This window comes from Archocentrus centrarchus, chromosome 20 (genome assembly GCF_007364275.1).
Source record: "Archocentrus centrarchus isolate MPI-CPG fArcCen1 chromosome 20, fArcCen1, whole genome shotgun sequence".
NCBI classification, from domain to species: domain Eukaryota; kingdom Metazoa; phylum Chordata; class Actinopteri; order Cichliformes; family Cichlidae; genus Archocentrus; species Archocentrus centrarchus.
Genome location: NC_044365.1, coordinates 24,190,373 through 24,203,715, shown reverse-complemented (window position 1 = coordinate 24,203,715; position 13,343 = coordinate 24,190,373). Strand labels below are relative to the sequence as shown.

The window sequence follows — 13,343 nt, the reverse complement described above, 5'->3', positions numbered from 1 at the left end:
CTCAGTTATAATATCGAGGTAGAGCTAAAGTTGTACTACACACAAACAGGAAAAAAAATGACTAGTCTATTAGTGTTCACAGGGAGGACAGAAATGTAATCAAGATTTTTTTCACACAGATTAACAACAAGCAGTCAAAATGCAAAAACATTCACAGGTGCTGCTTCATATAAGATAATTCTAATTATTATTCTTTTTTATCTTTTGCAGGCTACTTTAAAGAAAGGGCAAATCTGTGTTCTTGTGTGAAAACAGTTTTAGTCACCAAAACACGTAACTCCGGGAAATTGTGCTGGGCCTTTTTCTTACTTTTCCGATTATCTGATTGAGAAAACTCCAGCTCTTTACAACGTGTTATTTAAAATAATAATTTGCACCCTGATACACACTCACTTGAGCGTAGTCATCTCTGTGAGAGATGGCTGCGTGGCCTTCAGGTAGCTGGCTCGTCGTGCCTGGACCTTGGGTGAGGGTTTGGGGCTGCAGTCCGAGTCGCCACTGTCTTCCTCAGCCATGGCCTTGATATAGCTGCCACTGCGCATCCGCCGGCATGGAATCTCGTCATCTTTCCCCAGCGGAGAGAAATTGCTCCAGTCATCCGGAGGCACCTGTAGAGATGAGCTGAGATTAGGTAAAGAAGTATTGTACACACGTCAGAGCATTCCAGAGCCTCTGCAGACGTACTTTCACATGAATCACGAGCAGACTTAAAAAAAAAAAATACAATATTTTCTCAGTTGTCTACACTGAACTTCATACCTGAAAAGATTTAGTATTAACAGTATCAATGCAAGGTCTGCCTTGATCATACCATAAGCCTGCCAGTGCCAGTTGCCTTCTTTTGTCTGTCCTGTGATGCATGCTGCATATCAAATGCAGGGAATTAATTGTTTTGACAAAATGTTGCAGTACCCCGGCCTCTGTATGCACTCCTGCCTTTTCACAGACACTAATGAAGGTAAAATAAAAAGGAGGTAAAGCTATCTTCTAGCCCTAATCTAAAAGAGAGGGAGTCAAAGACAGCAGACATGGAGAGAGGGGGGGAAACAAAGGGGGTTTTGTTCAACAGAAGCACTGCAGTCCCAACGTGAGTGGCTGTTAGGGCACCAGCTCTGAGGTGAAAGGAATGAGATACAGAGCAAGAAAAAAGTTCACAAGAATCATTCAGCAGACTTGTGTGTAGCTAGGAAACCAAGCTGACCTTGATGTCAGGGGTAACTACAGACTGTGTTAACATCTCAGGAACGACAGGATCTGTGATAATGTCAAAAATGAATTATTCTGAGATAGAGTGAAAAAAATTAAATTAGGTTTTTTTTTTTAAATCAGGCTATTTCTTTTGCTTAAATCAGCCTTTCAGTAGAGCACAAGAGTATGGAGGATGGTGTGGGTAGGTGCCTCTGGGTTGGAAGGGGGGGGGCAAAAACGGCAATTCCTCTAACAACCACTTGAGGCTGGCTTCAAAAGTGTGTCAATCCCATCGATGGTCAACTTCAGGTATTAAATTAGCATGTTTAGAGCATAGTAAAATGAATGTTTTTTGTCTCTGCAGCTTATTTTTCCTCTTTTCAACAACTGTGGGAAGGGTGACATTGTAAAACTCACCCTTTCAGATTTTGCAAAATCTTAAAGTAAAGGGCATTACAGCTTTGATTGACAGGTGTGCTGATATGGGAAGCAGTAGCTGGCAGCTGGCATAGGTGCTTTTTTGAGCATTTTTAAGTCAATTATCAGATAAATATTATTGCGTGCCTTGAGGTAGAGCCCATTACTAACTACTATTACTAATTAGCAGCCAGCAATTTATGAACCCAGCTCGATAACCAGGTGTGCTAATGTTAGATGGTAACTTTTATGGTTACTTCTGATGGCCAAAACTTCAGAAACCAGTTGGTGGCATCATGATGACTGTATCCATTTTAATATGCAGTCTGTGGCTGTAACCTGTGAACGTTGCATGAAAAGGGTCAATTAAGCGAGTGTGTGAACATCAAACACTGGATTAGAAAACCCCATCCCACTAGGTGATGCAAATAGCATGTCTTTTTGTTTTAAGGATTCAAAAAGTGTCTGGAGACTAACTTATCAGGCTGCTCTCCTTGAAAGCCAGTTTTCCCTTCCGTCTCGCTCTCTAGAGAAAAAGCAATGGCTCTTTTAGGCTAGAAGAATTGTTGCCATACTGCGGTGACAACATCCTTCCTTGATCTGCTCACTCCGTTTTTTTTTTTAAGGATGTTAAAATGCACGGCCATACAGAACCTTCTGTCTTTTATGTTTCCCTGCTCTTGCATTCTTCCTTTTACTTTCTCCATTCATGCACTCCTCTGTTGCCCTTATTTGCTTTTTCCCCCCCGCACAGTGCACATTCAGTGCGTGTACATACACATGCTCTCCTCTATGCTCTCTGCCTTGTCTCTCTATTTCTTTCCTCGGGCTTAAATTTGCAGCTCAGCCCAATGCATGGAAATGCATGAAATCTGAAACACTTTTATCTTTTACCAAACAGAAAAAGTGAAGCATGATTGGGTGGGTTGTTGTGCATGTGTGCATGTGTCCCTGTGTGTTTTTGAGTGTGTGTAACCACCGTTTTTAGGGAGTGGAGTGGTTTTCCTCATCATTCTTTGTCTGCCAACCTCTGATCTCATAGTGACACCACACTTTTTTCTTTGTGAATAGGATATATTCAGACACTCACAGCCATACACACACCACTCCTGCTATGACCAATACAATTATAATCTTGACAGCTGTACTAATGTAGTTCCATGCTGGAAGGTGCCATTATTGCTCCACAAACAGATTGGATTTGTGTTCCGGATCTTCTTTCCAGTGGTTTTATACTGTAAAATGCTGTTTAATGTAGATAGTGGAAGCATAAGGCATTAATCTCTATTAAAATAGAATGCTAACCACTTTTGACACAATGCACAGTAGAGAAGTAATGGCATAAACACCCAAATATTCACATATGAATATTTCTATGTATGCAGCCACAAACACAGAGGATTAGATGGCACGGATGATTCTGAAAAATGTTAATGATTATATCAAGAATGAATTCAACAAGAGATCAAAGCTCAGGGGAATGAGATGAATGAGTCTGGGTCACTGCGACTCTGATTAGTCTCTCTCCATCTCTCTAACTCACAATGACGCATGCAAGCAAACAAATGCAGATTTTGTGCAGAAAAACAGAAACACGGAGGAGCGGCTCACACCAGATGATGTATGAAGCATGGCACAGGAGAGGCGGGGCTGTTGTTAACAGTCCTACCTGAAGGAAGTGGCAAGTGCGTCCCTGCTCGGCTTTCACTAGAGCTTTATCTAGGTTGACTGAGGCCTTCTGGTAGACCTCTCTTGCTCTGCTCACCGTCAGAGTAGAAGACCACGAGCTCTTCTTCAGCTGAACTTGGCCATCGAGCGCACTCATCAGCGGCAGCCCTCCACTGCTGCCTCCGGAACAGGTTGAACACTTCACATCGTTGTTGCTGCGTGACGTCTTGAGTGACTGGGCACTGATAGTGTTATAGGACTCCATGAAGTACTGCGACTGGGATTTTTCTGGGTGGCGCCCCATGGTCATGACCCCAGAGGGCAGGCCTCCACTGCTACCCCCATGTTGATGATGGTACAGACACACCTCCCGGTCAAGTGTGTCATCTGAGCTCCAGTAGCCTGACATGGCAGAGCGCATCTTAGGCTCTGACTTGGAGCGGTCTTTGCTTTTACTGCGCTTGCTGTGCTTTAAGGTGCCAGAGGATGAAGGAGGATCATCAGGACTGGATTTGCTGCCATTAGTCCTCCCACTTCCTCCTCCAGCAGACCCCGAGGGCCCCTCCAGGGAGTGTGACTTGGTGAAAAGCTTTTGGACAGAGTGAACAAGGTGGCGGATTCGACCAGGGCTGTCGCTGCGTTGGTGCTCTACCGCAGTGCGCTTATACTGCAGTGTATGGTAGCCTTCACGCCGCAGTGGTGCCTGGTTCTCAAACTGCTCCAGCAGGTTAGAGGGGATGCGATTGTTGTTCCCTCCACCTCCCTTACTGCTCCCTGTTGGCCCGGTGTAAGGCACCACAGCACCACATTCCTCCTTCAGCTCATGGTGGGAGCTGTAATGTCTGCGGGGAAAGGTGCAGCTGGCCAGATCAGGATAGGTATTGCACTCAGACTGGAAGGAGTTCCTTTGGGTATAGCAAGGGTGGTCAGTAGGATGAGATTCCCCAGAGTTGAGGAAGTAGGATCGACGATCTGAGTGTCCCAGAGTCATTGAGTCGTAAGAAGGGTCACAGGTCACTGTATGGTGGTGACTGCGACTGCTGGACAGACCTTTCATTGTCATCGTGGCCAGGTCTTCAACTGCTGCCGCAGGAAGTCTGCACAGGCCCCAAAACTAGCTCTACAAAGAAATACACACCAGTGGAGAAGAACAGACAAACAAACAAGAACAGAGAGAGAGACAGAAAAGAGAATTATAAATATCTTCTATTTGCATACACTTTAAAGCACAATTTAATGTGTTCGTCTGATTTTATTTGAGGAAGATGGTATTTGGCAGTCCTTCACAGTTGAGAGAACCTAATGTTGACAGGCCTTGGACCTATTCTTGCCTCAAAGTCTTTGATTTTTGCCCTTCAAAACTTCAAAAAGAGGATTTCTAAATATAGCAGCCATTTGGCATGTTGTCCCTGACACCCAGATTTGTCCTCAAGCTTCTTCCTCCATTTCTCTGTTTGTCTACTACATTTCAGTGAAAAAAAATGACAGTGACTCAAGAGAAAAGAGAAAAAAGAAAGGAAGAAAATGTAGCAAGAAGAGATCAAATCTATTTCCATCTCAAGTGTGTGCTATATTTGTTCAAGGCTACTGTAAACTGAAACTTCAGTGCAACTCAAAGATACAAGAAATTAGCGATGGGAATGAGAAAAGACATTTGCATCCATTGAAGAATCTTAATCCTTCTGTGCTTTCACACAAGAATGGATACACAGTTCATGCAGTACTCAAAAAGCACATCTATTTTTACTTTACAACTCACCTGCTGAGTGTGCATGCACATGCATCCCCCCACCCACAAACACAACAAATGATTACACTTCCCCTCTATACCTCTAGTTCTTCTAGGGGCAGACCAATTGGCCAGTAAAACCCAGCTGACAGCTTCTGTGCCGGTTGAGGCAACTGCAATAAACGGCTTTACAGTGTGACTCCAAAACAGCAGCATACATCAGCACCCTTAAACTGCTTTCTTTACCCATGTGGGGCTGTGGCTGGCTAGTCGCTGAACCCACACTGTTTCTAGTGGACTGGAGGTGTAGCTAACAAGACAATAATGGGAACCCACGCACCTCAGGGTAGCACAGCGACAGCACTGAGGCTTAGCCTCAGCAGGCAATTCATTACTGTGATTTACAATGCAGTACCAAAGGCCACTGAGGTATATTTAAAAAAAAAAAAAAAAAAAAAAGAAAGTTAAAGAAAGGGTGGGGTGGGGTGGGGGTGGGGAGGGAGAAGTGAACATAGCAAAACAAAATGAGGGAGGCCGAGCAACAGAATTAAATATCATGACAAGCCTTTACTTCACTTGAGGGCATGGTGTTGGGTACATAGAAGGTGTAATTATGTGCATGAATGTACTGTAGAGTGAGTAAGATTTATTGGTTTTTTTGGTTTTTTTCTTTTCTTTTTTTTACTGTACACTAGGTGGTAGATTAATTGAAAAACTGGGGAAATAATTCATGCAATTTCCTTGGCTCTGTTAAACCAGGGGATTAAATCATTCTGGGAGAGAATTAAGCTAATAGATTACTCTTTTATTGTAAGAGGAAAAATGGAAAATACAGAGTGGTCAGCCCCCCCCCCCCCCCCCCCCCCCCCAAATCCCATCTGCAACATGCACATGAGAGTGAATTCACATATGGCACCCACTACATACAACAAAGATGTGCACAGTGTCCACTTCTTGTAGACCACTTAAAAAGTGGGCTGTGTCCAACTAAAGGTATTCATGGCAGTTGACAGAGATCTCTTCTGTTGGCCACTGAAGCACAGAATGTGACCTAAATAAAAGGCGCTCGCGGTGATCCACAGCAGCGTGTTTGTGGCACAGCTGTCTGCAGAGCTGCGCTAAAGCTGAAAAGCTGAAGTTGGGTCATGCTGGCTATCTGCCTGATAGCAACAAATACCCGCATACACACAACACAAACACACTGACATACAAATACATAGAGTACCTGACAGGCTGCATATCCATGCAGAAATCTGATGCTGCTTGCTAGTAAAGAGCAGTTTATCAACAACATGAAGACGATCTGGTTGTAACATGTCTGTCAGGTATGGCCTACAGTGATATGCGTTCATAGACACCTGTGGTTATGTACTATGCTGTATGTTCATTACAGTTGACTGACCCATATGTGTCTACTTGTCTGGTCAAATTGACCACAGTATAGCGTGACAAGAACTGAAGAAAAAAAATGCTGAACAAAGTAATAAAAAGTTGTTTTGTTTTTTTTAAATCAATTTTGGGGTCCTTAACATACTGTAACATAATAAAGTTTATATGATTATTGTAGCAGTTTTTTTTTTTATTTTATTAAATATAATTAACGAGCTAATTAAGCAAATGCCAACTGCAGGAGTTAACTGAAGTGTCAACTGAACCCTGGAAAAGGGGTCTTTATGGCTACATGGTTTCATAGCAAGTGTAGCTTCTCTTTGATTTTCACATGCACTAACTGATGGGAGTCACCAAAGTGCAAGCTCCTCTTTAAATTCTATTGGCGCTCCTCGCGGTGTGCAAATATTGCATAGTACATGCACTATTGCTCTATCTGTAGGACCAGTAATCTTCAATATTTCGAGAAAGGTAAAGCTTGACATAGGCTTAGCTATGAGTAGATAGTTGCTGCTTTGTGTCCTCCAGTAAAAACCAGTGCTTAAAATTATGGCTTCTACAAAATGAAAGCAACAAGCAAACAAACAAACAAACAAACAAAAAAAAAAAAATTAAAAAACCAAGAAATGTGAAAGAACTTGCTCCTTCTACTTTCTGTAAACAGGCTCTAAAAACCCACTGAGAGTTCATTACACTTAAAGTGATTGCCGAACAGCAAGGTGTGCAAACAAAATGCAGGAGTAGATAAAACAAGCCAGGCTATGAATGTTAATGCTCATTAACACCTGTGCTGCATCAGCACAGCAGGAGAAAAAAAATCTATTTGGATGCCAGGTTTCTTTGGGCTTAGATGAGATGAATGTAAAATAGATTTTTTCTCATCATCTAAGTGTAAGCAGGCAAGAACACAGCATCCACTCTTAATTTTCTTCTACCTCGCCATTTGCTTTGAGTCACACTTTAAAAAAAAAAAAGTGGTATGGAAACACAAAGCAGCATTGACTTCCTGCAAACCATCTTGGGAAGTGGTGGAATCAACATGTTTTAGTGTGAGAAGACTGCTGCAGCTTCTGTTGGTGAAAAAAAATACAAGGCCACTGTGTGGACAGTAGATTTTCAATCTTACTCAATCAACATTGAAAACGAGTTGCAGGATGGAGCTCGGGGCTTAGAGAGCTTCCATGAAACCTTTAGAGCCTGCAAGGCTACAGAAAGTTTTCACTTCCCTCTTGAGCCTGGTAATGCTGTCTCCAAAGAAAAAAAGAACATTACCAATCTCCTCTCCACGGGAGATCAAATCACCACAGCGAGTTTGGCTTTTGTGTGTGTGTGTGTGTGTGTGTGTGTGTGTGTGTGTGTGTCCCTGTGTTTATTTCGAATCAAAAGAAAGCGAGCAGTGCTTTACCTCCAGTTTTCAGGTCAAGTACAGTTTGCCTTTGATCCTGCAAATGTCTGCAGTTTGGTCTACTGCATAATATTACTGACCAGATGGGATGTAAGGGTGAAGATTCTCTAGACACAAAAATATATATTTTTCATTGCTTTCCATGCGTAAGACATAAAAGGGCAGTAGGTCTATACCCTTGTGATTTTCTACCACATTGTACATGCTACTCAAAAAGAAAACTATGTACTCCTGCATGCTTAATGATCCACAATATTTTTGTGCAAAAATAGCCAAATATAATTTTCTTGACATTTCAAATGACAGGTTTGTCTCTGCATACTTTTATCACCAGCATACATACATGTTGAAGAGACTGGGTGATACTGTACACTGTACTCTCAGCATTTTTATAAAAATTTGAATGCAAAAAACACATTTGTTTTGGTTTTATGGGTCAGCATGCTTCTGCTCTTTTTTCAGGTCAACGTGCACATACGACCTGGTGTGTCCATGTATAAAGCCACACTAGTAGCGTTGGTTTAATTTTCTCTGGTTTCAAGATCTGCCTCTGAGCTCTAATACTTGTGCTGCCACTGCATTTCACCTGCAGAGAAAATGCTATGGTAACTCTAGAGTTGACATTTGAAAAGCGTGATTGTAATGTCAAGCTATTGAAATTTTCTTTCTGGAAATAAAGTCTAGGTTAATTTGAACCATCTACAGATCTTGCTGGAGTGACTTTTTAAACTGAAAAACTGAAACATACATACATTTTCTTACTGCTTATCTAACCTGAGAAGGTGGTGGGGGTCTCTCACATCCACACCTAAGGCCAATTTAGAATCAGCGGTTAATGTAACAGTCAACATAATCTGCAGGTTTGAACCAAATAAATTGCCTTTAACTCCTCAGTAATGCAATCTTAAGAGTAACTGATATGGATGAAATAAACAATCAGTTTTGTGACTTTTATTCAGATATTTACACTTTCAAATCAACTAGACGCAGTTTTCAGAGATAGCTTAGATGCAGATTTTTCACTATCTGAGATTCAAGAATGCATCAAAGTGTTTCCAAGCAGTAGGGCAGCTGCCATGGATAGGTTTGACCAAGAGTTTTATATTTTCGATCCTCTTTTGTTAAGAATGATCAATGATTCTTTCAAAAACAGGCTTCTCCCAGCTTCCCTTACTGAGGTTAACATTTGGCTTCTATTAAAAAAGGAAAACGATGAAACCGATCCCGGCAGTTACAGGCCTATTGCCTTGTTGAATTACGATCTTAAGGTGATTACAAAAGTACTAGCATCCAGACGGGCCAAAAATTTACAATCATTCATCCACATCAGATGGGATTTATCCCAGATAGGCATTCCTTTTGGAAGGTTTGGAAAATATTAAATATTTTATATGTCAATCATGATAACAGAGAGGGGGCAGCAAATATTATCTTTAGATGCCAGTAAGGCATTTGATATGATAGAATGGGCTTATTTGTTTACAATTTTAAAGAGATTCAGCTTTGGGAATGAATCCCTGGAGTGGGTTAGAATTTTGTATGCAAACCCAAAATTTTCAATCCTCACTAATGTGAACGAATCTGCCTACAATGTGGGGTCTGTCATGGCAACCCACTGTCCCCTTTGCTTTTCAACATTGCATTTGAGCCCTTAGCTATAGGTATTAGGGCCCATGTAGTCATCAGGGGTATCATAGTGAGCAGCATTGAGACCCATGTGGCTCTATATGCTGATGACCTTTTGGTCTGTCGGGGTGAACCAATGGTCTCTGCTCCCAGCTTACTGAGCTTTATAAATTCTTTTGGTCATATTTCTGGCTACAGTGTAAACTGGGGGGAAGTGAATTTATGCCCTTAACATCCAAGCTATCAGCAGAGTTTTTCAAAAACCTTGCTATTTAGAGTCGTGAATGATCACTTTACTTATCTTGGACTTAAACTATCCAAGGATCCCAGACATCTTTAAAATTTAATTTTATAGAATTAGTAAACAAACTCAGAACCAGTATTGATCATTGAAGGGTACTGCCTCTCACTGTGATTGGTTAACTGAATGCTATTAAAACGGTGACCTTACCTAGTTTTATTTATGTCTTCCAAAGCCTACCTTTCTATATAAAGAGGTCATTCTTCAAAAAAATTGGATTCCATCATGATGCCCTTTTTTGGGGGTACAAGTGACATAGAATATCTAAGACCCACCTGCACAAGTCCACCGAGGAGAGTGCCGGTTTTGATACACTACTACTAGGCAGTCAATGCAAGAACCCTCAACTATTGGAGGTCCATAAATTTTACTGATGTTAGTAATGAAGACATCCCACAGTGGGCTCTCCTTGAGGCCTCAGCTATTAAAAGTATATCTCTTTAGTCTTTTCTCTTCTCCAGCCACGCTGTCATATACAAATTAGTCCAACAAAATTTTACAATAAGGAAATCCCTGCAAATATTGTCTCAGGTAAAAGCCACCCCCAAGGTTCCTAGTCTCTTTTTGTATGCTCCAATTTGGTGTAATCATTCTTTTAAGCCTGGTCAGCTAGTTGGAATGCAGTTTGGAGAGACAAATGTATTGTGACTGGCAGATCTGTACATTGTTGGCCAGTGTGCATCATTTGCACAATTCTGCAAATATAGACTTCCAAATTCACAGACACTATGTCAAGGAGGAGTTATCCAGTTATGAAACCGTTTCAACTGTCATCCTTTGCTCTTGGCACTCTCTCCAGGCTCCAAACACTTAATATCAAGGTTTGTTGACTATCTTTATATTTCTGTATCTTCAGCTTCTATGCAGGAAGCTTGTGCCAACTGTTAGCTGAGTTTTGGGAAGAAGCGTAGTCACTGATACACAGGTGCTCTATCAATACGTACTACAGACTGATTCAGTATAAGCTGATGCACTGGCTGCATTATTTCAAAACCAAATTGAACCACATCTTCCCATCAATATCTTCTCACTGTGACAAATGGACACGGAACTCTCGCACATCGTTTCTAGTTCTGTCCAACTTTATGTCAGTATTGGACAGATATCTTTCAGTGGCTTTCAGTAACCTTTGTCAGAAACACTAAGCCTAACCATAACTTGGTGATTTTTGGATGTCCTGCAGAAACCATTAAACTCCCCACTGCTGTTCAGATCACTCTGCATCTAGGAATGGTGGCCACCAAGAAAGTTATTTTTCGATCTTAGAAATCTCCCTGTCCACCTGTCTTTGCACACTGGATTAAGGAAATGTTATTTAATACACAAATGGAAGAGTTACGTGTGTGTGAATCAGATACTCTGGGTTGATTCAGCAGGAGAAGGGGGCTGTTCTCCAACAATGTCATATCATCTCCCATAAGTTGTGACTGTATTTTGTCTCACAACCCCTTAGTATGTGGACTAAGGGATTGTGAGACAAAAAACAGTCACAACTTGTTTGTATATTTTGGTCTATGCCCTGTCCTCCATATTTTTTTATTAATGTCAATACTGATAGGGCAGTTGCACAGCTTGTTTGGCTGTTTGTGTTTGCATTTGTGGTGGAAAAACAAAACTTGATAAATAAAATATATAAAAAGTAATTGATATCTAATTCTATCAGATATAAATAACTATTAGAATACTCCATCACCCTAATTTCCTTCAGGATCAATTTTTTCCTATGAAGTAATCTATTAAACAGTAAAAGAAAAAAGAGAACTGAGACCAAGAATGAACAAGATAATTAGCCTTGTGCTTTTCTGAGTGGAAGAATCAATAATGGAATGGTGCCTGTAAATGCTGCCTGTATTTAAAAAAGTACTAAATTCTCTACCTTCCCACAGACACAAATACAATATTGAGATATTCTGTCAAGCCACTTTAGACACGCACTAACAACTTCAACAAACTCACCCACATTTTTAAATGTACTTGAAACACACCCATGGGAAAGCTGCAGCTGGCAGTGAAACACAACAGTGACAGAAAGGATATTCTCATCCTGAATGTGTGAAACAGTTTCTTTAAAGAAAAAGTCCCACAGAGAATGATGATGTAGAACATTTTTAAGACAGCTGGGGGCCAGAAAAAAAAAGTTGAGGAAAATGGTAATTTTACAGCGTTTCCGGATTATGTAAAAGTGGCTTTTAGGAATGCCAGGAGAGGCTGGGTACCACTAACTTTAATGTCTTGCTGTTAAAATGGCTCTTAAATGATAAATGACTGTCTTGAATGACTGCTCTCACTGGCTGCAGCAAGACAACATTCTGAACCAAAATTGCACATGACTGCCTCTTTTTTATGTGATATTCTCCAATAAATGCATGTCAACATAAGCAATATCAGACATTATATTGCATACAAAAAAGTAAATTGCCAGAAACAGAATCCTTTCAGCAAGCTATCTTATTTCTAACACAGAAAGCTTTATACAAAAATGTTACATCAAGGAAGATACTATATCTTTACCAGAAAAATAAATGACAACTTATGCAACATGCTTCCAGTATAATTTGTGTTTGTTTGCAGGCTTTATTCAAAACAGTTAGGAATGAAATATGTTCCTGACATCTTATCACAACATTTTAAATAACCTGACAAATAAACACATATTTATGGCCCAGCTTTAAATCTACCCCCCCCCCAAAAAAAAAAACAAACAAACAAAACAAACAAAAAACAAAAAAACAAACAAAAAAACCCCAGATTTTTTACCTTGTAACTGAGGCATTTTCACCTGATGCCTAATAAGCATCTTTCCTCTCACTGTATTGGCTGCATTATAAAGCTGCATGCCTTCATGGATGAATTGATGTTCCTGGTTTCCACAAGACAGCTCCTTTGTCACAACCAAACTAATTAGGCTGACTGTCAGGGCTCCCTCTGACAAATGGAGTGACTGTGTTGAGTTATAGCTCAGGACCCACCAGAGACAAATTCATCTGGTGATGAAGTCTATTTGATGAAGGTAAACAAATTAACAAATGCATTAAGTTTAGGAAAAGCCTGGTGTTGTTGGTGTCAGGCAGAGCTGTCATTGGAACATGTTCAAAGAAATTCAACAACACAAAGATGCACTGACTGAAAGATTCAAAGGTCATTTTAATGTTATGTCAGTGAGCGGGAATTGAGAGAGTGCATTTCTGTGTAATTCTTTGATGTGTAATTTCCAGTATGCTCATTCAGGTTTAATTCAACCATGTCAGGAATGGATTAAAAATTTCAACTGGAATTTTACATTTGTTTCCAAATTCAATTAGGGTACCAAACCTAAAAAGTAACTTCTTGATTAGGATTATGGAGGCACTTTAATGTTATGGGTAAAAGATTATAAAAGCTGCCAGCTCTGAAAAACACAATATTTCAATTTTTAAGGATAAATAATTTAGTGATATAAGAGTTCAAAGTCAGCAGCAAGTGCATACTGGCGTGTATGATGCATGTTGCAAGACCATCAGAAAATGAGGGCCTATGGACATGACAAGCTGCTGTTGATAAAATTATCACTATAAAAAAGGTATAAAGCTACTATCAGCCACTCCCTTATTCACAAGGTGTCACCAAAGTGGGTAGCTCCA

At 40.6% G+C, this 13,343-nt stretch overlaps 1 protein-coding gene across 1 annotated transcript in view; it reads right to left on the bottom strand.

Annotated features, from left to right (window-relative positions):
* The window catches only part of dlgap1b (discs, large (Drosophila) homolog-associated protein 1b), a 103,320-nt gene that overhangs the window by 41,002 nt on the left and 48,975 nt on the right, over positions 1-13,343 (bottom strand). The window contains exons 4-5 of the mRNA XM_030756268.1: positions 3,275-4,393; positions 394-608 (exon numbers count right to left, since the gene is read on the bottom strand). Of these exons, the coding sequence (XP_030612128.1) occupies positions 394-608; positions 3,275-4,336 (1,277 nt within the window). The 5' untranslated portion in view covers positions 4,337-4,393. The remainder of the gene's footprint in view (positions 1-393; positions 609-3,274; positions 4,394-13,343) is intronic.